General features: G+C 35.3%; 1 protein-coding gene across 25 annotated transcripts in view; it reads left to right on the forward strand.

Moving 5' to 3' along the window:
* Positions 1–26,436, forward strand: part of C2CD5 (C2 calcium dependent domain containing 5) — a 101,465-nt gene that overhangs the window by 57,861 nt on the left and 17,168 nt on the right. For all 25 annotated transcript variants that reach the window (XM_058743387.1, XM_058743391.1, XM_058743389.1 and 22 more), the window contains 11 exons: positions 2,433–2,547; positions 5,623–5,718; positions 8,527–8,718; positions 13,810–13,996; positions 17,199–17,363; positions 20,973–21,113; positions 23,394–23,457; positions 24,245–24,306; positions 24,545–24,643; positions 25,157–25,246; positions 25,941–26,028. In XM_058743387.1, the coding sequence (XP_058599370.1) occupies positions 2,433–2,547; positions 5,623–5,718; positions 8,527–8,718; positions 13,810–13,996; positions 17,199–17,363; positions 20,973–21,113; positions 23,394–23,457; positions 24,245–24,306; positions 24,545–24,643; positions 25,157–25,246; positions 25,941–26,028 (1,299 nt within the window). The remainder of the gene's footprint in view (positions 1–2,432; positions 2,548–5,622; positions 5,719–8,526; positions 8,719–13,809; positions 13,997–17,198; positions 17,364–20,972; positions 21,114–23,393; positions 23,458–24,244; positions 24,307–24,544; positions 24,644–25,156; positions 25,247–25,940; positions 26,029–26,436) is intronic.

A 26,436-nucleotide genomic window follows, 5' to 3' on the forward strand; every position in this document is an offset into this window, starting at 1 on the left:
TTGCGCTGCAGTCAGCCCTTTGTTGTGTTGATTTTTTTTTAAATCAGCCACTTATTCTTTCATAGCGTTTGGTTTAATTATCTGATTATTTTATGTGTTACACCAAGGTAAGTTTGATGTAAATGAACTTTGTAATCTATGTGGTTACATGTATTTCATAGTGATTATTATTACACACTTTTCCATTTAGACATGCTGGCCATTTCTAAATAAATATATCCTGAACTGAAAATAAGTAGTTTCCTCCTTTTTTTTTTTTTTTTTTTTTCCTAATTTAAAAAACAGTGTTATGGATTACTTTCTATAAAATTCATTTTAAAACAGAAAAGCTACCATGTATTACTTGTGGCACAGATGTAGGCAAGTCTAATGTGAGAAAAATCTGTTTTTATAAAAACATAGTATACAATTATTTGCCTTAGCAAATAATATTTAAACTTCCAGAAAGATTTAAAAAGTAAATAGTGGGTTCTACTAGGGTTTTTAAAGAAAAATTAATCTTTATTTTACAATGTTTTTCAGGGAAAATAGTTACTTTCTAAACTGAGTTATATTTGTTATTTTTTGTGATACCTGTTTTCAAAGAATCATAAATAATTTGATAGTCTGAGCAACTACATGAACAGGAGTTTGTCTTACGATAAAAATGCCCTTATTAGGAAACGATGTTAAATAGATGCCCAAATTGGCCTGGAAACATGTATGTCTTAAAAAAAGAAAAAAAAAAGGATTTGAAAATGTATTTGTGCTGTTAATGTCTACATTACAGGGGGAATATGAAGAAATTCTTTAACATAATAGTGTATGTGCAAAATAGGGCCACCTAATTGTCGTACACATTTCTTAATTCACAATATTGATTGCTAACACCATATTGTTGTAGTCTTTTCTATTTCTCTTCTTTATTTTATCTCATACTTGGATCTTTTTCCTCAGTTCCCTGGAGTCTGCATTTCTTTCTTCTTTCTTTCTTTCTTTCTTTCTTTCTTTCTTTCTTTCTTTCTTTCTTTCTTTCTTTCTTTCTTTTTCTCTTTCTTTTTCTCTTTCTTTCTTTCTTTCTCTTTTTTTTTTTTTCTTTTTTTTTTTTTCCTGAAGGAAAGTTTTAGGGTAGCTCTGTCTTGGATCCAAAACTTTAATACAAGAACTGGCTGGCATCATTTGTAGTTATGACATTTATCTCATTTCTCCCTTTTGTTGATCTCCTCCCTGTGGAGGAAACAAAATTACATCATAGAAATGTCTGCTATAACAAGCCTTTAACCTTTCTTTACTTTGCTGTCTTCAGTATTTTACTAGTGAGTATAATTCTACTTATTCTACTTATTTAAAAAAAAAACATATTTTGAAAACTGGATATATACTGAAATTCAAAAAAGGAAGTTTTTGGATTGGTTGATTTTCAGTTTTAATAAGTGCCTTTTATGTGGAAAATTTACAAAGAGAGTTTAGCATCCTATTTAGAGTTAAAGTTTTTTCTATACCAAATTGTTCCCAAATGGAATTGGCCACACAAAGAAACAAATTAGGATATGCCCATTATAGACTGTTTCTGTTATTAACATCTTTGCACATAAAATGTTACTATTATTTGCAGCTGCTGTTCACCAGTAGTTTGCAGCTAAATGCAAGTGATTAGGAAGAATGTGTGCCAGATGCTCCATTTATAATGCTCCATTACAAACAATACCGGATTCCTCTGTGTTAAAAAAAAAAACAAAAAACAAATGCAATGCTATGATTCTAAGGCATTTTCTTACTTACAGAACCATACATGGAGTTACAGTGTACTGCCTGAAATTTGTCCTTATTTACATTAACCCAATTACTTGTATTAAATTCAACATATTTGCTCTCTTTATTTTAAATTGGCTGGTCCCTTCATTTCTTGTTACTTTGCTTTAGGACCCCCAAGGATGGCTACAGATGGCTTTCTCTTTTTTAACATTGACAAATCTTTGCCTTGGAAAGAACCTAGAATATAGTGGGTTATAAAAAATAGGTACCAGGAAATGAAATCAGAATTTAAATTAAATGTCTGGATATGACTCACAATGTTCACTGAGCGAGGTGAGTGAGACATAGAATATCCTCAGTTTAGGATTAGAGTCTGGAAACTCTGGGTCTACATTTGAAGTTGGATCTAATAAAATATATTCCTATAGATGTCCCCTAAAGTAATAAAGCAAATAGAACTAGTTGGTTTATTTTCCAGCAATCAAGTTTAAAAGTGTTAAATTTTGTGAGAAGTAGCATTAAATTAAAATGTTAATAAGCATTTTGAGAAATAACATTTTAAACATGTGAAGTTAGTTTTAAAATCTGTTATAGACTAGTGTGTCTTTGCCTTCCAGAACATGTTTATTTTAAACATTTCTTTCTCATATAAACAATGTGCTATTGAGTAGTGAACTGATATAAAATTTATCTTTCAGATGAACCAGAAACTCGAGATGCGTGGTGGGCAGAAATCAGACAAGAAATAAAATCACATGCTAAAGCATTAGGCTGTCATGCTGTAGTGGGCTACAGTGAATCAACTAGCATCTGGTAAATGATAATAACTTGATTTTCTAGATGCTGTAATTTACGGATTGTCATCTAAAAGGTTAAAAGCTTTATGCAAATATAGAGAAAAGAAGAATTATGGAGTGATCCAGGAGCGTGGACTTGGGAGTACATCAGACTGAGGTCCATATGCCATTTTTGCCACTTAATTGCTGTGAAACTTTGAGAAAATAACTATTCCTCTGAGCCTCAGTTTATACATTGAAATGGAAATTATAACCATCTATCAGTTAAGGTTACTGACGAATTAAATCAGAATTGATACTGGCACATAGCAAGTCTTAATTCTAGGCCTACTTTACTCCAGTTTGTGACGCCACTAACTCTTTCTACTGGGATATTTGGAAACCTTGATCTAATGTGTCTTTAAAGTTTGTCTGTAAACTCATTTTACCTAACTGCAACTTAATTTTCTTCTGCCAACACATCATCCTTCCTAACTCTGCCGAGTTAGGAAGAGACTTCCATACTCCTAGTTCTCCATTTCTTTTTCTCCTACTTTTCATCTGAACAACCTCTCTTACTTTAAAGTCCATGCCATTCCACAGTTCAGACTTTTCTACCTCCAAAACATTCTTCTGCCTTTCTTAATTCTCTGCTGTCTCCTCCAGTTGAACATGATTACCTCCCTTCTAACAACCTGACTTTGTACCTTCTTATTCTCATGTCCTCCTCTATCCCTCAGCTTTCAACTGTATTTTAGGCTTCATTATTGCTCAAAATGGTTCCCCTTTAAAAATTTGAAACTATAAAATTTCACTCTTGGATCACAACTTAATATTTTTCACTTATCTCATTTGCACATTTATACCTGGTTTGTTTTGGCTTTTATCTTAACCAAGATTTTCCCCAGTTTCTTAGTTGGGCTCTGATTTGACTTGCTGACTGCCATCAATGAACCCTGCTTTCAACCCCTTGAGAAGTTTATAATAGATATCATCTAGAAACTGTTTGACCTTTTGCTGCCCACCTTCTATTCTTTTTTTTTTCTTTCTCTTAATGTTTATTTGTTTATTTTTCAAGAGAGAGAGGAGAGGGAGGGGCAGAGAGAAAAGGAGAGAAATTCCTAAGCAGGCTCCACACTGTCAGCGCAGAGCCCCATGTGGGGCTCGATCTCACCAACCACAAGATCTTGACCTGAGCCAAAACCGAGTCAAACACTTAACCAACTGAGCCATCCACGCACCTCCACCTCCTATTCTTGGTTAATCCTTACTGTCAACTATTACATGGGTAATTCTCTTGTGCTTGTGGTGGTCATTATTTTTACAGAAAAATGATTAGACTCTGGTATATGTGGAGAGCCATGCTGTTTCATCTTCTGAGGGCCCTTTCTTTTCCTCTGTGGATCATGTGTGGTATTCTTGCACCTTTCTGTCTCCATTGTAGCGATTCTATACTTGTTAAACTAATAACTTTGTATGCTTATCCTGCCTTACTCCCCAGTAGATAATCTTAGCTCATTCATAGATTTAGTGTCATATGCTCCCAGGTCATAGGGTTATGGTTTTAAAAGACATAGTTTTTGTTATTGGATTCACATTTTACTGGAGAATTATGACAAGTAGAACACATTGTATGGCAGAGATATCCCAGGGTGCTCTGGGGCCCAGAGGGTTGGAGTTTAGAAGTAAGATTGGAAGAAAGGGTTAATGAAGTAACTGAAGCTTAAACTAAATCTCAGGGGATGAGTATGAATTATATAAATGAAGAAAGGAGGCATGAAGGGAGTGTTTAAGGCTAGTAGAGTAGCATGCAGAGAAGGCCAGAGGTGTACATTCAGTGCGGCAGGAAATAGGTCACAGATAGATGCGGGAGTGTACAGAAATGAGTCAAATTGATTTACGTAGAAGTTTGAATTCACCTGATACAAGCTTCTTTTTTCCCTCCAGACCTCAAAAAATCTTGTGTTTAAATCCCATCTTTACTAATTTTTTTGGTTCTGATCCATCCTATGTACTATTATTGGATAAACTCTTTGAAATGTACTTCTGCTCTTAGAGCTCCTTAATTCAGCACATCAGGGGTTCCACCTTCTTCCTTGACATTCTCAGTGCCCACTTAAACATTTTGAGCCTGGTCTCTCTCTACTCAGTTACAGATCAAGTGACCATTTCTTTCATGTCCTTTCAGACTTCTGGTCCACTTACACTGTTTCCAACATTTTGTCCCTAGACTGCAACTTTTCTCTTTTGCTTTGTATGATCTCATTCAATAATTTTGTGGATTATTTAAAATTAGGTGATATGTAATAAAGAATTCCAAATAATTCTTTTGAAAGTGAGGTTTCTGTCATACATATAATGATGTAGTTTAAGCTCCATTTAGTATATTTTGGGTATTATTTGTTTCAGATACCTTTTGATTATTAACTTTAAGCTATAGGGATATGGATAATTACATAGTTACACTTTTAAAATGATTTTAATGAGGTTTAGTATGCATTTAAAGAGTATTTTAATACAGTTTAATGGTTTATTGCTGAATTCCGCAAAATAATTTGTTACTACTTTGAGATATTCAGTCTTTATCAGGTTTACCATATTTTAAAGGAATTTATTGTCATTAATATTGTGCTTTATCTTTTACAATTTTTTAAGTATAAAGAATTCTTACCCTTTTCATTTTATTTATTTACTTTATTAAAATAAATTTTTTTTAATGGTTATTTATTTTTGAGAGAGAGAGAGAGAGAGAAAGCACAAGCAGGGGAGAGACAGAGAGAGAGGGAGACGCAGAATCCGAAGCAGGCTCCAGGGTCTGAGTTGTCAGCACAGAGCCTGATATGGGGCTTGAACTCACAAATGGTGAGATCATGCCCTGAGCTGAAGTCGGACGCTTAACTGACTGAGCCACCCAGGCACCCCACCTTCTTCATTTTAATAACATTATTTTTATTTTTTATCCTAGGATAGGAGATAATCTTATGATATCATTAATATTTGTGGAGTCTAACTTGAATTTAAATTGTCACCCTGTAATCACTTTGATATTTAACATTTTTCAAAGTTAGATTGGCTGAAGATGTTAACTGTTTTATGTTTTTTTCTTTTATAGTGAAGAGGTCTGTATTTTATCTGCATCCGGCACGGCAGCTGTACTGAACCCTAGATTTCTGCAGGATGGCACCGTGGAGGGCTGTTTGGAACAGAGGTTGTCATGGCAGCCTGGCTTATTTTCTATGATGGCAAAGAAGGGAGAGGTTAACTTTTGTAACTTTAGAGCTGGGATAGTTCTTCTGTATGAGAGTGGCTTAATATAGAAATGAGGACCAGGCACTTCACTGCTTTGTGTGTAACCTATAGCAACAGAGAAGTATTGAGTTCTGCACTATATGACACACATTGTTATAATTTTTCTAGTATCTTGGTAAGTTACATGTGTAACTATCAGTGAAAGAATTTCAAGTGTATATTTTTTGTTTGTTATAGTATAGAAGTAATTTCCTTTGATTTTTCTCTTCCTTTCCTTTCCCCCTTGTCTACCTCTGAAACAGAAAAAGGTCATGAAACAATTTGCATAAAGAAAATTCATAATTTACAGAACAATTGAAACACTGTATTGTAACAAAATTATATATAAAAGTTTCCTAAAAAGTGAAATATAACTTTAATGTGTATGAAAGAGAAAGTAAAAGTGAAATTATTAGGTAAAATAAATTACTTTTTAGTTTATTTAGTTATTAATCTCTTAATCTGTCAGCTTCCATAAATGTCAAAAATACTTTCCATAAACAGATGAAATTATCAAATATATATATATATACAGAAAACTATTAGTTTGGTACCAGAGTACCTGAATAATATAAATTTTAATTACCCCTTACTTCCCTGTATGCATATTTGCTTCCCTCCCCCTCCCCCGCCTCCCCCCAGTATTAAGGAAGACAGCAAAAAAATCTATATGTGATCAAATTTAGTATAAATTTGCAAGTCTCTGTATAACAAAGTTATTCTAGCTCAGGTAGGCACATAGAAGACCTTAGTCGGTTTCTTCTTTCGTTTATATTAAAAAGGTATTTTGACTGTAATATATTACAGAGCATTAAAAGTCAGCATAAATAGGAAAAAGAAGGTGGAACATTTTAAAGTATATTAAAAGTCAGAGTGTTCTATTTTGAGTTGTCCCAGTGCTGCAATATAGTTCTCTCACGTCAGTGGATTTCATTATTGAGTAGATAGAAGCCTGATTTAAAAATGGCCTTTCCCATGCAGCTTGATTATTTTGGTATTGTGGGTTGGATGGATACAGTGAATTCTCTTATATGCCAATCTAGTGATACAGATACCATCCCTATCTATAAAAGAGGAAAATGTCTTTTTTCTTGCTATAAAATTATTTATGCTTACCAGAGAAAATTTGGAAAGTATGGGAGAGTAGAAGGAAGAAAACATTCCCTATAAACTCAGTATTGAGATAATCCCTTCTGTATATTTCATATTTTAAATGCTTCCATGAATTTAAATAGTTCTGTTTTTATGCCTATGATATTGCATCATTTATGTTTGAATTTCTGTAAGGTGTTTAGTTAAAAATTACCCCAGTGTTCAATCTTTTGTGCCCCTTTGTGACACATGGGCTTTGGTTCAAACCAACCAACATTAAAATCTGAGGTCTTCTGCCTTGTATTTTGTGTGACCAAACAAGTCACTTAGTATCTCAGGTTGGTTTCAGGCCAAGAACTAGTTTTTGTTGCTCTTTGCTTTTTATTATATTGTGTGTGTGTGGTGGGGGGGGGGGGGGTGTTTATCTATGTTTTCCTGCTTAGTCTTCAAAAAAAAAAAAAAAAAGCCTTTCTGGGTAGATACTATCATTCTGGTTATATAGAGGAGGCTCTGAGAAATTGAATAACTTGTATAAGATCACACAGCTCTACTTAGCATCTGATTTCCCTGTTGCTTATACCAGAATGCCATCCCAACACAAGAATAATTAATGTATGGGAGTAATTTGATTTAGGTTATTTTGGAAATTCAGTGCAGTAATGTATACAAGGAATCTGCAGGAAGCCTGACTCCTAGTAGATACAGTATGAGTTTCTTTTCTCTTTTTTAATGTGTCCGCTTGCCAAGTTTCAGCTTCTAACAGGTCACTTTTGATTGGAATGAATTGAGAACCCATATCTTTCCACAGCTCTAGAGGTGTGGCTGTGTGAATGTCTGGAGTTCTCCATGGAGCTTTCTTCTTCCATTTCTGTTTCCCTAATTTCCTCAGATTTGATGAGTGAAAAAAATACCATTCTGAAGTGAATTCATAAGCATTACTACAGCAAACATTTTACTGATTGAGAAGGTTGTGTGTTTACTTGTGGTTTATGTTGTTTGTGAAACACAGGTGTTTCGGTTTCTCAGAAATGTTTAATTCTGACAAATTCTTAAGTCATTGGAAATTAGAAATGTTAGATTATGCCTATTTTTGACTTTTTAAATTAAAAAAAATTTTAATGTTTATTTTATTTTTGAGAGACCGAGACGAGTGGGGGAGAGGGGGAGAGGCAGAGAGGGAGACACTGAATCTGAGGGAGGCTCCAGGCTCTGAGCTGTCCGCACAGAGCCTGACGAGGGGCTCAAACCCACGATTATATTTGTGATTATATTTGGTGATTATATTTGTGTTATATTTGTCAAACAGTAGGAAAATGTCACCCTTATTATCTAACCATTTGTTTTTATGAACTAGCTTTGGAATAATAGTGGTTTTTGTCAGGTGGGACATTCTCAAACGTATGAATTGATGCAATTCAATGGCTACTTGTATAAGTCTTTTCTCATACAAAAGTGTATGGTTTTGATTTCATGGTCATTTTTAATTCTTAATAGTCATAGTGGGGCTGTCATAACTCTCATAGTGGTAGAAGTTATATAGTTTATACATTGGTACTATATGTATAACATATGCTTTTGAAAAAATGCATAGACTTTTTAAGAATGCTTCATTTTTTATCTTGATGTATTCATATAGGCTAGAAGAAAATTTGCCTGTAGGTTGTGGATTTTGCCACATACCATATGACGAACTGAATATGCCATTTCCAGCTCATCTCACATACTGCTATAACTGCAGGAAACAGAAAGTTCCTGATGTTCTCTTTACAACTATTGACCTCCCAACAGATGCAACAGTTATTGGAAAAGGTTGTCTTATTCAAGCAAGGTATATTTGTGTAAACAATATTTGGGGTCCCTGAGAAAGTATGAGGTATGAAGTCAAATAGATCTATTTCAGATGTCTGCTGTACTGTTTCCTACCTGGCAGGCTGGGCAGTACTATCTGGACCTTGTATTTAGTCACATGGAATATTGGGAGGAAGAGTACCCATTTTATAAAACTCAAATAAGTTTAAATGCAAAACCAATTTTAAACATTTCAATTCTATACAAATATCTGTTATTATGAAGATTATTAATTAATTTGTTTCAGGCTAGGCACATGACTCTGCTTTAAGGACATTGAATATGTTATACATTTTAGAAATTTATCTTTTTTCTTTTAAAGAACAATGCTATGTATTGTTTCTTTTACTACTTAATTTAGCTCTTAACAGTTCCTTTTAAAATGTACTGGAGTAGGAAATGCTAAATTGTGGTTGGCATATAGGAAGCAGTGATAACTGTCTAGGTCACTGACAACTGCCAGGCTACCAAATCCATTGAAATGCTTTTCTCTCTTCCTCTTACTTGACATCTCAGCAATAGTAGTAGTCACACAGTTGATCATCTTCTCCTGATACTCCTTTGACTTCATAGTGCCCCGCCCCCCACCCCTGCTTTTTCCTACCTTATGTATAATCCTCAGTGTCCTTGTTGATTCAGGACCTCAGTGGTCCTTGAAGGGCCACGGGTCTGGACTCTCTTCTCAAAGCTCTCTTCCAGGTTGAATTCATCAGCTCCTACAGATGTGCTTTCTATATGTCTGTGACTCCCAGATTTGTAACTCTAGTCCAGAACTTTTTTCTGAGCCTCAGACCCATATACTTTCACACCCTATTTTGATGTCTTGTAGGCAACTCATACTTGTTCCATATTGAACTGCTGGCTTTCTCCACTTCTTTCATGTTAGCCTTCTTTATTTTATTTTTTTTTTTAATTTTTTTTCAACGTTTTTTATTTATTTTTGGGACAGAGAGAGACAGAGCATGAACGGGGGAGGGGCAGAGAGAGAGGGAGACACAGAATCGGAAACAGGCTCCAGGCTCCGAGCCATCAGCCCAGAGCCTGACGCGGGGCTCGAACTCACGGACCGCGAGATCGTGACCTGGCTGAAGTCGGCCGCTTAACCGACTGCGCCACCCAGGCGCCCCAGCCTTCTTTATTTTAATGAATGATACCTTGCTCTGCCCACTTTTTATGCCAAATATGGTATTCTTTGACACTGTCCTCTTTCCTAACCTCCCTGCATCAAAGCTATTTTACAGAGTCATGTTGAATTTTATTTTTGAATGTATATATATTTTAATTTTTGTTTATTTTTAATTTTTTTTAATGTTTTATTTATTTTTGAGAGACACAGAGAGACAGAGCATGAGTGGGGGAGGGGCAGAGAGAGAGGGAAACACAGAATCTGAAGCAGGCTCCAGGCTCTGAGCTGTAAGCATGGAGCCTGACATGGGACTCGAACCCATGAACTGTGAGATCAAGACCTGAGCCGAAGTCGGTCACTCAACCTTGTTGTGAGAGATCAAGACCTGAGCCGAAGTCGGTCGCTCAACTGACTGAGCCACCCTGGCGCCCCTTTAGTTTTTATTTTTAAGTTTATTTATTTATCTTGAGTAAGGGGGAGAGAGAGAGAATCCCAAGCAGGCTCTGCACTGTCAGCACAGAGCCTGACGTGGGGCTCAGTCTCACATAAGGCAAGACCATGACCTGAGCCAAAATCAAGAGCCAGAGACTTAACTGACTGAGCCACCCAGGCATGCCTGTATTTCTGATACGTTTACTTTTGCTTTTTTTGCTCAATTTCCTCTTACATCTTAGACCTTCCATTTGGGATTGTTTTTCTTTTGCTTGAGGTATAGACTTTAGACCATTTATTTTGGTGAACTAGTTTTGCTTGTCTGAAAATATTTACTTATCTTTAAAAGATATTTTGGGCTGCCATTTATTTTCTTGCAGCACATTGAAGATACCCTTCCATTGCCTTCCAGATTTTCATTACTACTGTTGAGAAATAACCTATTAGATTAACTTTTATTCCTTTGAAGGTAGCTGCCCTTCAACCCCAGGCTATGTGTGAGCTATTCTATGTATTTTTGGTTTTTTGCAATTTCCCTATGAAATGTTAAGTATGGAATTTTTTATTCTTATTGCTATATATTGGGCTTCTTGAATCTGTAGATTCTTTCATGTGTTTTAGAAAATGTTTAGATATTGTCCCATGTTTCATCTCTCTTCTTGATACTATAATTAAAAATGTTAGACTTTCTCACTGCTTCTTTTATGTATGTTACTTACTTTCTTAAATTTTCTATTTTTGTTTATGTCATATCTTGAATACTTTCTTATCTTTCAGTTCTTTGATTCTCTCTTCAACTGTCTCTAATATTGTAGTAAGTCCAATAATTGGGGCTTTAAATATTTGATATCTATTTTTATTTCTAGAAGTTTTATTTTGTTCTTTTTCAAATTTATTATGTTACAGCCTATGACTGTTTAACTGATAATTTTAATATCTGAAATATTTTTGTATTCTCTTATTTCTGTTCTTTATTATTTATTGTGTTTCATTTCCTTAGACTGTGATAGGCTCACTGGAAGTTGCAAAAATGGTACGAATAATACCATTTGTATTGGTGACAGATTCCCTCATTGGTGACATCTTATACAGCCATAGTAGAGTATCAGTAGGAAATTAACATTGGTATAATACTGCTAACTATACTACAGACCTTACTCAGTTTTTACTTTTTTAAATTTGCATTCATTTATGTATTTGTGTGTACATGTATAGTTCTGTGCAACTTTATCCCACAAACAGATTTGTGTAACCACCACCATAGTGAAGGCACAAACTGTGTTCCATCATCACAGAAGAATTTCTTCATGCCATTTCCCTATGTTTATACACCCCACTACCCCTTGCCCTGGTCCTGTGATGCTTTTAAGAAGATTGTTTTTCAAAGTTTATTTATTCTGAGAGAGAGTGAGAGAGAGCACAAGAATGTGAGGGGCAGAGAGAGAGGGAGAGAGAATCCCAAGCAGGCCCTGCACTGTCAGTGTGAAGCCCAACATGGTGCTGGAACCCATGAACCATGAGATCATGACCTGAGCCAAAACTAAGAGTCAGATGCTTAACTGACTGAGCTACCCAGGCACCCCAGCTTTTAAGACGATTTGTAAAAATACATAATTTATCCAGCTTTTTGTGTTTGTTTTAGGTAGGAAGGAATAGTGCCCATCAGCAGTTTTCAGAATGTGGTCCCCAGACCAACCAATAGCATCATGATGCTTGAGAGACCTTATAGAAATGCAGATTCTCGGCGTCACTCCAGACCTATTGAATCAGAAACTCTGGGCATGGGGACTAGTAATTGTTTTTTAATGAGCTCTCAAGATGAAGTTTGATAACTACTGGTGTAAACAGCCTGGTTTGCCAGTTTTGGGATCTTTTCCTTCATCTTTACTGCTACCTTTTTAGTCTCAGCTCTCATTGTCACCTAAATTGCTTTTTGTCTGCTATCCCCTCATCAATTCTGTTATCCTTATTCCATTTTCTGTGTAGCAATGTAAATGATATCCTAAAACATAAATTGGATCATATTACTACTTAAAACCTACCTGGAGTTTGTCGTTGCTGGTAGAATAAAATCAAACTCCTTACCATGACCCACAAGCCCCTAACATGATCATGCCCCTGCTTACCAGCACCTTCATCCATACGATTCTCACCCTTGCTCATTTCACTTCAGTGTAGTAGTCTCTTTTTGGCTCTTCTGATATGCCAGCTCCATTCCATATTTGCCTTTTTCCAACGCTCTTGGTTCCATCTTGTCTTTAAGATCCCAGCTCAGGTATCATCTCTCTTGTGAGGCCTTCTCTCTAGTTATTGCCACTCGCTTCACCTAGTCCATTTTCTTCAGAAACCTGATTTTTTTGTTTTAAGTTTATTTATTTTTCAGAGATAGAGAGTGCATGCTAGCAGGGGAGGGGCAGAGATAGAATCCCAAGCAGGCTCTGTGCTATCAGCACAGAACCCTATGCAGGACTTGATCCCACGCCCTTTAGATCATGATCTGAGCTGAAATCAAGAGGGATGCTTAATGGACTGAGCTACCCAGGAGCTACCCCAGACATCTGATTCTTTTAAATTTTTTTTTTTTAACGTTTATTTATTTTTGAGACAGAGAGAGACCGAGCATGAACGGGGGAGGGTCAGAGAGAGAGGGAGACACAGAATCTGAAACAGGCTCCAGGCTCTGAGCAGTCAGCACAGAGCCCGACGCGGGGCTTGAACTCACGGACCGCAAGATCGTGACCTGAGCCGAAGTCAGATGCTCAACTGACTAAGCCACCCAGGTGCCCCAGACATCTGATTCTTAAACATAATCCTAGGTTATCTTGTTTCCTTATTTCCACCCCCCTCCCCTGGAGTATAACCATGAGAAAAGGGACTCTTTTGTTTGTTGATGAGTACTCACCACTTAGAATAGTGCCTGGCACATTGTAGATACTCAGGTAAGTTTTGTGTTTTTTTTTTTTTTGTTTTTTTTTTAATTTATTTATTTTGAGAGCGAGAGCATGAGTGAGGGAAGAGCAGAGAAAAAAATCCCAGGCAGATTCTACACTGTCAGTGAAGAGCACAACATGGGGCACCATCCCACGAACCAAGAGATATGACCTGAGCTGAAATCAAGTCAGATGCTTAACCAGCTGAGCCACCCAGGCCCCAAGTTTTGTGTTCTTTTAATGAGTAAATTAACTTCTTTCCTTTGCTATCCATTCATTGTATGATCACATGGAGTTATAAAACCTAAGATTTTAAATTATATTCTCTAGTGATTTTGGTCAATACTTTTTCCGTTTCTAGAGATTTTGAGATTTTTCTTTATCTTTTATTAAAATAGGACTTTTAGCAAAAGTGTACACATTGAGAAAAGTGGCAGAAAAGATTACTGATATAACTTAATAAACCCCATTTGACACAAGTCAATGTTTTATTAAGCACACTTATAGAAAGTTTTAAAAATTGGACATTTTTTAAGATGGTACCAAGAATACTCTCCAGTGACTAAATTATTTTCCTTAACAGGTTATGTCGTTTAAAAAAGAAAGCACAGGCAGAAGCAAATGCCACGGCTATCAGTAATCTGTTGCCATTTATGGAATATGAAGTACATACTCAGCTAATGAATAAACTAAAACTGAAAGGAATGAATGCTTTATTTGGACTGAGAATTCAGATCACAGTGGGTGAAAATATGTTGATGGGCTTAGCGGTAAGTTTAGAAGTTTTGATTTTGTTTCATAATTTCTATAGTTGTAGTAGAATCTGTTTTGTGCAATTCTAAGTCTTTTAAAAAGACTTATCTAGAGAAATGGGCATTAAGACCTTTAAGGGTTGGGGACATTATAAGAAGTGAAAAATCTTGTGATAAGTTTTAAAATATATTATTTTCACATTTATTTATGAATTATTATTTAAAATTAAATTAATAAAATTATGAGGTAAAATTTATTTATATTATTGTATTTTTCTATTCTGACCATAATGTCAATAGTCAAGTTTCTAAAAATTATCATGTGTGGCTTGTTTAGTTAAGTTGGTTGTCACTGTTCTGGACTTTATTATTTTTTGTGCAAAATATGTTATTTTTTTATGCTAAATATTAGTATTGCTAACAGGGTTTCTTCTCTGCACTGTTAACATTTGGGACTGGAAGACTCTTGGTTGTAGGGGGCTGTCTTGTTCATTTTAGGGTGGTCAGCAGCCTTTCTGGCCTCTACTCAGTAGTTGCTAATAGCTTCCCTTCAGTGTGACAACCAGAAATGTTTCCAGACATTACCAGATGTCCTTTAGGGGACAAAATCACTTCTGAGGGGGAGGACCACAATCTTTAGTTGTATGGAGAAAATAAAGCAATACATATGAAACACTGCTTACTGCTTGCTTACTGCTGGACAGAGAATAAAGTTTCATACTGAATGTGCACCTGCGGTCAGCAGTAGAATATGCAATAAAGAATGTGTTTCTTAAGTGCTAATAAATTGTGAGGTGGTGGAAAGCTCTTTGTCTCAGCTTTATGTTCACCTAGGCTTCTTACAAAGTGTGTTCTGACTAGAAAGTTGTCTGTGGGGAAAGTAAGAGTTGTCTTTATAAGTAGTCTGAGACCCAGAGAACTGGATGCCTGCAAAATATATATTGATCAGATAGAAACTGATTAACAGTATTTATAGAAGTCCTGTTATACTTTAGACACTTTGCTAGCTAGAATGTTTGTGATACTGGCACTTTTCAAATTGGAATTCTCTGCCATCTTTCTGACATGCATAAACATTTCAGGAAATTTATAGAACTTGTGTTTTTTCTCAGTATGCACTTGCAGATAAAATGCTAACTTATTTCCTGTTCATACATTTACAATTATGTAAATTTTTGTATGTAGGGAATAATTGTGCAATGATGATAAACTAATCAGGTAATCATGATTTTTGACAAGAGAAATTTATAATGATTAATGAAAGTAATCTGATTTATATTAAAATATTTGAGATCTAGATCAACTTGGGAAGAGTGTTCATTATAATTCATTTGTCTAAAAACTCACATGCTTAGCAATTACAAATGTATAATTTGGCCTGAACACAGTACTAGTTATTGGTGGGTATCTGTGGGAACTAAGCTTGATTTAGATTCAAAGATTTAAAAACACTGTGCCAACCGTATCAAACACTTCCGATAGTTGTGCCCCAGGAAACTAGCTTGTGGTGCTGGTGTAATTTTTCAGTGCTTGCCTGCAATCTTTCTTTCTTGCCAATCTTTTCCTTCTTGACCACTGGTGACACTCATTATAACTGTTTGAGATTTTGATCTTTCTGTTGTGGTTTAGCCTGTGCATTTAAATCTCAAGGTCCCGGGGCGCCTGGGTGGCGCAGTCGGTTAAGCGTCCGACTTCAGCCAGGTCACGATCTCGCGGTCCGTGAGTTCGAGCCCCGCGTCAGGCTCTGGACTGATGGCTCGGAGCCTGGAGCCTGTTTCCAATTCTGTGTCTCCCTCTCTCTCTCTGCCCCTCCCCCGTTCATGCTCTGTCTCTCTCTGTCCCAAAAATAAATAAAAAACGTTGAAAAAAAAATTTTTAAAAAATAAATAAATCTCAAGGTCCCAAGAGTAGCTTCCTTGATAGTTGATCTCTGAATGACTCTCTGATGATGTCTGATGCCTGCTGGGTTTCTGGCACTGTGGTACCCCAGAAGGAATGCAATATTATCTTTATAAGAGGAGAAAACGGATGCCATGATAGATTGAGACTTGTCCAAAGTGGTATGGTTGCATGTACTGGAACCGGATTTCAAATGTAGGCCTGTCTTATTCCAGAGTCTGTTCTCAACCACTCTGAACTGTTGTCTCATTCACGAGCACAGTTAAGAATGTGCTAGAGATAGTGTGCTAGGGCTTCATGTGGCAGGATGAACATCAGAGACTGGGTCATAGACATAGTCATGGACACTAATGAGCAAAATAGGAGAGAGAGCTTCTGAGGATCAGTCTCATCTACTGCACAGGCATCATCATAGAGTATCATACCGTTTTTAGGATGGACTTTCACGAAATTGGCAATTGATTAAAAAGACTGATAACGCACACAGTTTAAAATGCACAAATATCCAGACTTAAGAGAAATGTCTTCTCTTGTCTGCATTCCACTCCTTCAGTGTTAACAATTTGACGTTCATACTTACATATTTTTGCTTTGCTTATATAAGCATATTTAATTGTAAATGCACATAGGTGTGTATATGTGTGTGTGTGTATGTGTACACATCATGTTTTGTATTTCCCCTAGTAGTTTTCTAGTACTGATGGCATGTAGTATTGTTACAGGGTCAGGAATTAATAGTCAGTCAATTAAATATTTAAAAGAAATCTGTATTAAGTAAAATTTTATTTCTTGGTAATTATGGAGGTAGGGTGGTATCATGAAAAGTTCTTGGGGTTTAGAGTGAGAAATATATTCACGTGTCTTCTCCAAATTTATCGATAGTGTGATCTTGAGTATGTTTCCTGTCCTTTCTGAAGTTCAGTTTCTTCACTTGCTTTACAAAAGTTTCCCTTTTATTTTTGCCACTTTAAAGGTAAATTATTTACTCACTTATGAAAAAAATTTATTTTTAACAATTTTTAATCTTTTTTTTCTAAACTGGTTTTTCAATGCAACTTATTTTTTACAATCATAAAGTAAAAATTTTAAAGTGCAGTGAAAAGTAAATCCTTCTTTCACTGCTGTCCCCACCTACCCAGGTTTCACACCAAAAGCAACCAATTCCTGTTGCCAGTTATGTTTCTGTGCTCTTTCAACATGTCCAAATGCATGCATTGATGCTAATGATCTTTTTGCTGGAAAGGCAAAGGCAACTTTCCTAATTTAAGGACTGTTATTCTTTAGATATTTTTTCTTATTATTTCTCCATTATTTTTACAAGTCGGCCACAGGTGTGTATTTAGCTGCTTTACCAACGCCCGGTGGTATTCAGATTGCTGGGAAGACTCCTAATGATGGCTCCTACGAACAGCACATATCTCATATGCAAAAGAAGATAAATGACACAATTGCTAAGAATAAAGAATTATATGAAATTAATCCTCCGGTAAGTAAAATAAATTTACATTGTGAATAAGTTCTTGTTTAGGAGTTAATATATTTTTTGAGTTGTCTTATTTTGGACATTTTTTTTTTTTTTTCACTGTTGAATTTCGCTCTCCTCAATACTCGTTCTTTTCACCTCCTTTTGCATTCATGTTCAAATGTCTCCTTTTAGGGAGATGACTCTGCTTGATTTGAAAATTATACTCTCCCATCAATTTTTTTTTTTTAATTTTTTTTTAACGTTTATTTATTTTTGAGACAGAGAGAGACAGAGCATGAACGGGGGAGGGGCAGAGAGAGAGGGAGACACAGAATCGGAAGCAGGCTCCAGGCTCTGAGCCATCAGCTCAGAGCCCGACGCGGGGCTCGAACCCACGGTCTGTGAGATCGTGACCTGAGCTGAAGTCGGACGCTCAACCGACTGAGCCACCCAGGCGCCCCTCTCCCATCAGTTTTTGATACTCCCTAACCCTAACCCCTTTTTGTGTTTTACTGTTTTTTATTTCTTTTATCTCTGTGTGTGTATGTATAAACACAAAGAAGTAGGTTTTTGATTCTATTAATTGCTTGTTACTCCTAGTAAAATGAGGCCCCCTCGGGGCTGTATTCCTGAGGCCCAGACAGTTCCTCCTAGTAGCCTCTTGATAAATATTGCTGAACAGTTAAATGGTTTAAATGTTCATTTTTAGTGAAAAGAAAGATTGCTTATCTATGGTAAAAATGTGAAAGATACACCATTTTTCACTTTTTGCTTCTTTTTGAGAATTTTCCTACCAGTCACTTCTGTAATCAGTCTTTTATACCAGGTTTGCAGTAGGTTTCACAGGGCCTCCTTCTCTGAGGACGCCTTACAGCCAGGGTCTGAATTGAAAGAAAGAAGTGTTTGAGTTAGAATGAATCTGTTTGTCTTTACGAGTCTCTGATAATGAAATACTTCTGCAAAAGGAAAGTATTTAGATAACAACATTATTATTGTGGTTTTTATTATTTGATTTTATACACACTATCAAATTTTGGTTGGTTGTCTGGGACAGTGATCTGTATTCCTGCTTCCGACTTACAGCTTTCTAGCAAAGTTGTTAAGCTGGGAAGAATTTTAAAGGTATGACCTACAACTAGCTGCACTGCTAAGTGTGGTAGACACTGGTCGCATGTGGCTGTTGAGCACTTAGTGTGTGTAGTCTGAATTGAGATGTGCTGTGAGTATAAAATACACATTGGATTTTGAAGACTTATTATGAAAAAGAATGTAAATTATCTCATGAGTGTTTTGTATATTGGTAGTATGTTAACAATGTAATCTTTTGGATATAGTGAACTAAGTACAATATTTTATTAAAATTTATTTTATTTCCTTTTTATTACCTGTGACTTGCTTTATATTTCTATTGAGCAGTGCTAATGTAGAGCTTCTTTAAATTCACTGAGAAAATTCGTGTGTTAGTATATTAATACTTACATAGCCTCTATAAAAGCTTTCTGCACAACACTTTACTGCTTGTTTGCAGTACATTATTTTTTTTTATAATTATGCTTTGATATTTGAACATTTTCTAAGAGTGTTTATGCCTGTTGGGGAGAATGATTTGCAGAGCTTTATGTTAGGGCTCCATGATATAAGCTGAATTCTTTTGCTTAACGGTATTTATCAACTAAGTACTTCCATGCTGACCTCTCACAGAAAGAATTGACCCCTCCTCCTTTATATTCTTCTTGTATTTGTATGTGCTTGTGTCATAGGGCCTGTTACATATTACTGCACTTACTTTTTACATGTCTTTCTTTAATAATGTGAGCCTTTTAAAGTCAGAGACATATTTAGAAAATGTGAATTAACTCACTTCATCTATTCAATAAATATTTATTGAACTTCTGTTTTAGAAGTACATTTTAGAGGGAATAAATCTGTTATGAGTCTTAAAATTTCAGCTTATACAGATTTCATGTGTTAAAAAGGACCATATTTCACAAAAGACTACTTAATGGATTTTCTAATACGTCTCTCCTATTTCAGATAGTGAATGAATACCTTACAGTCTTTCAGCATAACCTCTCGGAATTTGACAAAGTCAGTGTAGTAGGCCACTACTCACCTATATTACAATTTTGTCTTTTCAGTTTCTAAGACAATGTATGCCCACACTGAAAATGTGAATCAGTGTGTTTCTTCTCTTACGAAGGTAGCTCCTGCTGCAGAGAATACGCTTTTTTTTTCCTCAATATTGAAAAATCTTTCTATTGCAGGGGTGTAGTACCACTTAAAATGGAGAAAATTCAGGCAATTAAAGGTGTCAAAATACCATAGGTACCCGTGGTGGAACCTCATTACAAATTTAAGATACATTAAATACCAGATAGTTGCTTTTATTAGGTCCAGGACATAGTGAGCAGAGGCATAACCAAATTTTAAACTACTAAAAAAATTACAAAGAGAAGAACATTGTACTCAGAGCAAAAGAACTGATCTAGATAGGTTCATCGCTTAAACTAGTTTTCAAACCTGGGCAAACTGCTTTACCTCTGAACTGCAACTCTTTCTCATTGTGTGGTCATTATAATAGGAACCCTGTCAAATTTATACAGGGCAAGTTAATTTGGGGTACAAATAAGAGATATGAATGTGAAATTACTCTATAGGTAGCGATTATGAAAGTGTGGTGGTAGTCTTATGTAAGGTGTGTGCTAACAATGAGCATTTAAAGCTGTAACTTTGAAAAAAATTTTCTTATATTCCTTGTTTTTTAAAAAACATAGCTCTGTTATGCCCGCAATAGGCTAAGCCTTTTCTATCTGTGCTCACATATTCACACTCTCCTGATAGTTCTTATAGCCAACAGATATTTAGAACCTCTGGTTACCTCTGATCTTTGGCTATGCAGTAGGTGAGAGCTTGCAAACCCATATAGGATTGCACCATACACTGACCTCAAAAAAGATCGTTGTTGTAGCTACCAGTTTGTTTAGCTTAACAAGTTGTACAGCAAATCCCTGCATAATATTATGTATTACGTCTGCACACACATACACACATTTATCATATTGCTCATTTTATTATGTGACACTTTGAAAAATTACCACTGGATAAGAAAAGATATAAAAGGTTAGAATCCGTCTGGAGAACTACATTTTTAATGATTTCTGGACTGTTCAGTCTTTTAAATATTGGGTAGGAAATACCACATGAACTGGATGGGCTGCCGATTCCCTACTCGTTGTGGTGTCCTCTCTATACACTAGATGTCAGTGTTGCCCTGCTATGTCCATGATAGTCGTGTATGGTTATAGATTAGTGTATCAAGGCTACTAGTGATAAAAGGAAATATCCATGTACTCTCTAAAAGGTTAATTAGTCATAAAAGTTATAATTAAATATAGAGTGAATATATTTTACAGATTTTTTCTCCACAGATATTTATTAATATAAAAATTTAAAACCAAACTGAAGTGTACAAATACCAAATCATTATGCTGTATACCTGAAGTCAATATAATGTTATATGTCTATTATACTTAAGTAAAAAGAAAGAAGTAAAAGACTACAGTTTACAAAATAACCCCAGAGCTGAAAAAGACAGTCTTATGTGATATAAAGCAATTATATTTCTTTCAGGAGATATCCGAAGAGATTATAGGGTCACCCATCCCGGAACCTAGACAGCGCTCAAGACTTTTAAGATCTCAGTCAGAAAGCTCTGATGAAGTTACAGAATTGGACCTTTCACATGGGAAAAAAGATGCTTTTGTTTTGGAGGTATTACTGCATTAAATTAATTAAGGTTTTTGGAAGATGAGGTGTACATTTTTTGCAGTCGGATCCTAAATTGATGTGATTTTGTATTATTACAACTGCTATAAATCCATTTAAAAATGTTATTACAGAAATGACCATTGACTTGAAAATATCAGAACTTGGTAATGTATTTTTTGTTCAACACCAGATACAATAATGCAGGTGGTTCTGGAAAAATTAATGGATGGGTTAAAATAAAATGATGCTAAAATTTAAAATAGTAATGATAGATATTGGAGCTATTTTTGTAAACTTGAATGAATTTAAATAAGAAATTAAAATGCTGTTCTTTCACTTACTATAATTATTATCTACTTCATGTGTTATAACGTTATTATAATTGTATCCTTTTTACATGTAATATGATAAGTACTGTGAATTCTGAGTGTAGTGTTTTCTTACTGAATTCAGAAGGCATAATTGAACTTTGGTTATGAAAATACACTCAGAACTTTCCTGGAGGATAAATGGGACACAGAAGATAGGTGGGGCTTCCTCCCTCGCAAATCTGTTCTCTCTGCCCTCCTCTGTAAATGGTTAGCTTTGAAGGATGGTCTTCCTTTGATATTGAAGGAAAGGAAAATAAATGAGGATACACATAAATGTTCTAGAAAGGTGCCAGTTGAGAGAAAAAATCAGATGCCTTTATTTTAGTAAAGCAGGAAGCTGATGGTAGATTGTGTTGGGATGAGTTTGGAAGTTTGAAGAATCTAGAACAATGCCCATGAATGTGATCAGGATGTCAGCCATGGAAGATGCACAAGCCTGAACTAAGGCGAGGGTGTTGATTTGTAAAAAACTCAAAGTGTATGGATGTGTGCCTATTTCTCATATTTTTCTACAGTCTGAGAATGAAAAAAAAAATGGAGGTTGGTGAAAGAATATGTCAGGCTAAGGAGGTAAAAGGTTCCAGGGTACTGTTTGGAGTCGTGTTACTCCAGGTGTGCTGTGACTACCTATAGCATCAGCACCATCTGGGATCTTAGAAGAAATGCAAGTTCAGGGGGCCCACTTCAGACCTGGTAAATGAAAATTTCAAGGTAGGGCCCAAGAATCTTACTCTTCAGGTGATTCTTAGCATTACCTGAAGTTTGATCTGGAGCATTTATTGATCTTTCTGGTCTTGGATCCTGGCTAAGTAGAGAACAGAAGTGCTTTAGATCTGTGCAGAACTGAGAACAAGGTACAGATTCATGAAGTAAGAGAAGGAACAGACAGGACACTGTAGTTGGATCTGGGGTGGAATGTTTTGGGGAATAGCGGTTTGAGGTATGGCCATGACGGTGGGTCTCTAAAGTAAAGTTTAAAAATGGTTCTTGAAGTTTCAAGGATAATGTGAGGGGACAGTTGAAGTGTGTGAGAGTGAGACACCCAACATGCAGATGAATGTCAGTCTTTGTTTAGCTGGATATTTTCACTATTAATTATTCACAATGAAATATTGTGATATAAGAGAAATGGGGTTTGGAGTTATTTTTTTAGATGTGCCTTTAAATTTATCCCTATGTAAGTCAATGTTATTTATTTATTTATTTATTTATTTATTTATTTATTTATTAAATTTTATCCCTATATAATTCAGTTTTATTTTTTTTATCCCTATATAGTTCAATTTTAAAGCAGTTTTGTATTTAAGGCGAAAGATCCTGTTTTTTTGAAATTGTTCTTTATTAGCTAATAAAAATAGAAATAATAATTGCTTATGTATCTTTGTAAGCTTTTTGAAACATGCCTCATAAAGGCTTAATAGAAGGCTGTCTTTTTCTTAATTGAATATACTTTATAATGTGAAATATTTTTTTTTTTTTTTCAACATTTATTTATTTTTGGGACAGAGAGAGACAGAGCATGAACAGGGGAGGGTCAGAGAGAGGGAGACACAGAATCAGAAACAGGCTCCAGGCTCCGAGCCATCAGCCCAGAGCCTGACGCGGGGCTCGAACTCACGGACCGCGAGATCGTGACCTGGCTGAAGTCGGACGCCCAACCGACTGCGCCACCCAGGCGCCCCTGAAATATTTTTTAGAAGTATTTATAATAATTACTGTGGAGAAATTTACAGATGTCAGAACTTTCTTTTTCAAGTTTTGTATTTTAACTTAGGAAAAAATAGCTCCACTTTTCCTTGATTCTTATATTTTCTATTTAGTAAGTAATAAAAACAATGATTTTTTTCTTTTTTTAAAGTTTGAAATTACTATGTATTTATACTTACATAATAGTTCTAATCTTTATTTTCAGATTGATGACACAGATGCTATGGAAGATGTACATTCTCTGCTTACTGATGTTCCTCCCCCTTCAGGTGAGTGGAAGAAACTTTACTTTTGAGATGAGACTAGTTTTACGTATCAGTATTTTAGTTCATAATTATTACAGTAGTAACTTTATTTTAAAGGTTTTATCAGTGTCACATCCTATCATGTGCTTTGCTTCTCCAAGGCTAAAAACATACTTTAAAAATATTTATGTTAGAACTTAGGTGAACTAAGGGGGCACCTGGCTAGCTCAGTCAGTAGAGCACGTGACTCTTTTTTTATTAAAAAATTTTTTTTTTTTTATTTTGGAGAAAGAGAGCAAGAGTGGGAGAGGGACAGACAGAGAGAGAGAGAGAGAGAAGGAGAGGAAGAAATTCTTAAGGAGGTTACATGCTCAGTGTGGAGCCCCAGAGCCTGACGTGAGGCTCGATCTCATGACTCTCGGATCGTGACCTGATCCGAAATCAAGAATCTGACACTCAGCTGACTGAGCCACCCAGGCACGTGGAGCATGTGACTCTTGATACTGGTTTTAAGTTCGAGCCCCCTACTGGGTGTAGAAATTACTTAAAAATAAAATCTTAAAAAGAAAAAACCACAAAAATTTAGGTGAACTGATTTTTAATCCTTTTATGGTCATACATTAAAAAAAAAAAAGAAACCAAACTGATAATTTATTGAGATGGTCTAAAGTCTACTGAAGGTATAGTATTTTAGAAAAAAGAATAAATGGATCTTATAGTTAGAATTCCATGTAATAATTGAAAAATGTTACTTTAACATAAAAATAGATGAAGCATTATCATATAGTTTAACTATGATTTATTTCAACAGGCTTTTATAGTTGTAATACAGAAATTATGCCTGGTATAAATAATTGGACATCAGAAATACAGGTAAACCTTAAACAAATACAATGTATGTGATTTTAGCAAGTTCCTTCTAATATATGCTTTTTCTTTGACCTCCTTATTGCAATTAAAATGTTAGCCTTTCTTTTTTTTTTTTTTTTTTTTTGGATTAGCCCTTTTCATACTAGATTATTTATTATTCATTATTTGGCAGTTTTATCAACTGTTACACTATTTAGTTAAAAATATTAAATGACATGCTATTATATCTCCCCATATTTAGATGTTCACATCAGTAAGAGTAATCCGATTAAGCAGCCTTAACCTGACTAATCAAGCCCTTAATAAGAACTTTAATGATCTCTGTGAAAATTTGCTCAAGGTATGAATCTTTTGACTAACTATATTTTAGTTAAAACTCCTCTAAGAATTATGAAATTAAAAAAGGAAAGTGTATGTGTTGTCTGGAATATCTTACACAGTTGTGGGCCAAATTATTTTCATTTACATACTAGTTTAATCTTAACTCTGTCATCTGGTAAAATGCTAAAGTTGTCCTCTCCATCTTAATACGCCACACTATTGATGACATATATTTTAAGTTGTTTCATAGTTTTAAGCTTCATATGAATCTATTGTATATACATAAATTTTAAAAAAGCCTTTTTTCCTATATTACTTTTTATGACTTATTGGTTATTATGATTAAATCTTATTGTCTGCTTAAATATTTAAACTAATATTCTTAATGTAAGAATACACAAAACAAGTGGACCAGCTTTGTTTTACTCTTTTAAATGTCCCTTTTGCCATAATGCAGTGTGTGGTGAAAAATCAGTTTTTAAAAATGTTTGAATCAAAAGAAATGATATTACTAATATTTCCTATTGTGTAGAGCCTGTATTTTAAACTACGGTCTATGATCCCCTGCTGCCTTTGCCATGTAAATTTTACAGTATCTCTGCCTGAAGATGAATTAATTCAGGTAATTAAGATTCAAATTATTATTATTTTTTTAAATGTTTAATTATTTAGTTTAAGAAACAGAGTACAAGCAGGGGAGGGGCAGAGAGAAGGAGACAGAGAGAATCCCAAGCAGGCTCTGTGCAGTCAGCACAGAGTCTGATGCAGGGCTCGAACTCAAAACCATGAGATTGTGACCTGAGCTGAAACCAAGAGTCGGACACTTAAGCGGCTAAACCACCCATGCACCCCAAGTTTCAATTATTATTGAAGAAGAATTCTAGCTTTTATCTGATCTGTTTTAATATTATAAACCTGCCATAAGTGAATAAGTATAAAGGATTTTGCTTTATAATATTTTTAAACATATTAGAATGAATCAGTCCATGTATGTTTTATTTTTCTGAACTCTAGTAATCCAAAGGTAGAATCCTATGGCTAGCATAGAATGTGTACTTATGTGGGATTTCTCCTGTCCCCGTATTTTAGAGAAGGTACTTGAGCTCTTGCAGGAATATCTAGGTTTAGGTACACATGTCAGACTCAGTTGTAGTCTGAATATCTGAATAGTTATTGGCAGTTCTGGTTGAGAGTCTTAACCAGGAAAAGCAAATTAGCCAGTTAGTATAAATTGTTCCATGCTACTGAAGAAGGTTTGTGAGAAACTTATTGTGGCAATGATTAGTTTGCTAATCACGTTGTTTCTGTAATTCTAGGTTACAGTCACAGCAGTTGCAATAACTTTTGACAAAAATCAGGCTTTACAGACCACAAAAACACATGTTGAAAAGTCATTGCAAAGAGGTAAACCTGTGATGGATGGGAGCATAGTTCATGTTTGTCTACATTATAGTTCAGTGAAAAAGGTAGATTAAATAAATGACTTTTTTCTTGAAGAAGAGATATGTCACTTTTTCTATCTTTATAACTTGGTGGATAAGAAGAATGTGACTGACTTGATATTTTTCACACATGAATAGGTGGTTTGCTGGTATTTATTTCCATAAAGAGTGCTGCTGTTTTTTAGGCTTAGGTTATAGTATATTAATTCTGCAGAAATTTTGTGATTTCTGTCCTGGAGTCTTTGGGGAGGTCCTCAAGGCATCTGAGAACCTACTGATGTAGTAAACATCATGTATTCTTCTCAAGAAAGGTTCCCTGGTATCCAGCAGATTCTCAGAGTTGTCCTTTATCCAGTAAAATTTAGGAAGT

Source organism: Neofelis nebulosa, chromosome 8 (assembly GCF_028018385.1).
Source record: "Neofelis nebulosa isolate mNeoNeb1 chromosome 8, mNeoNeb1.pri, whole genome shotgun sequence".
Lineage (NCBI taxonomy): Eukaryota > Metazoa > Chordata > Mammalia > Carnivora > Felidae > Neofelis > Neofelis nebulosa.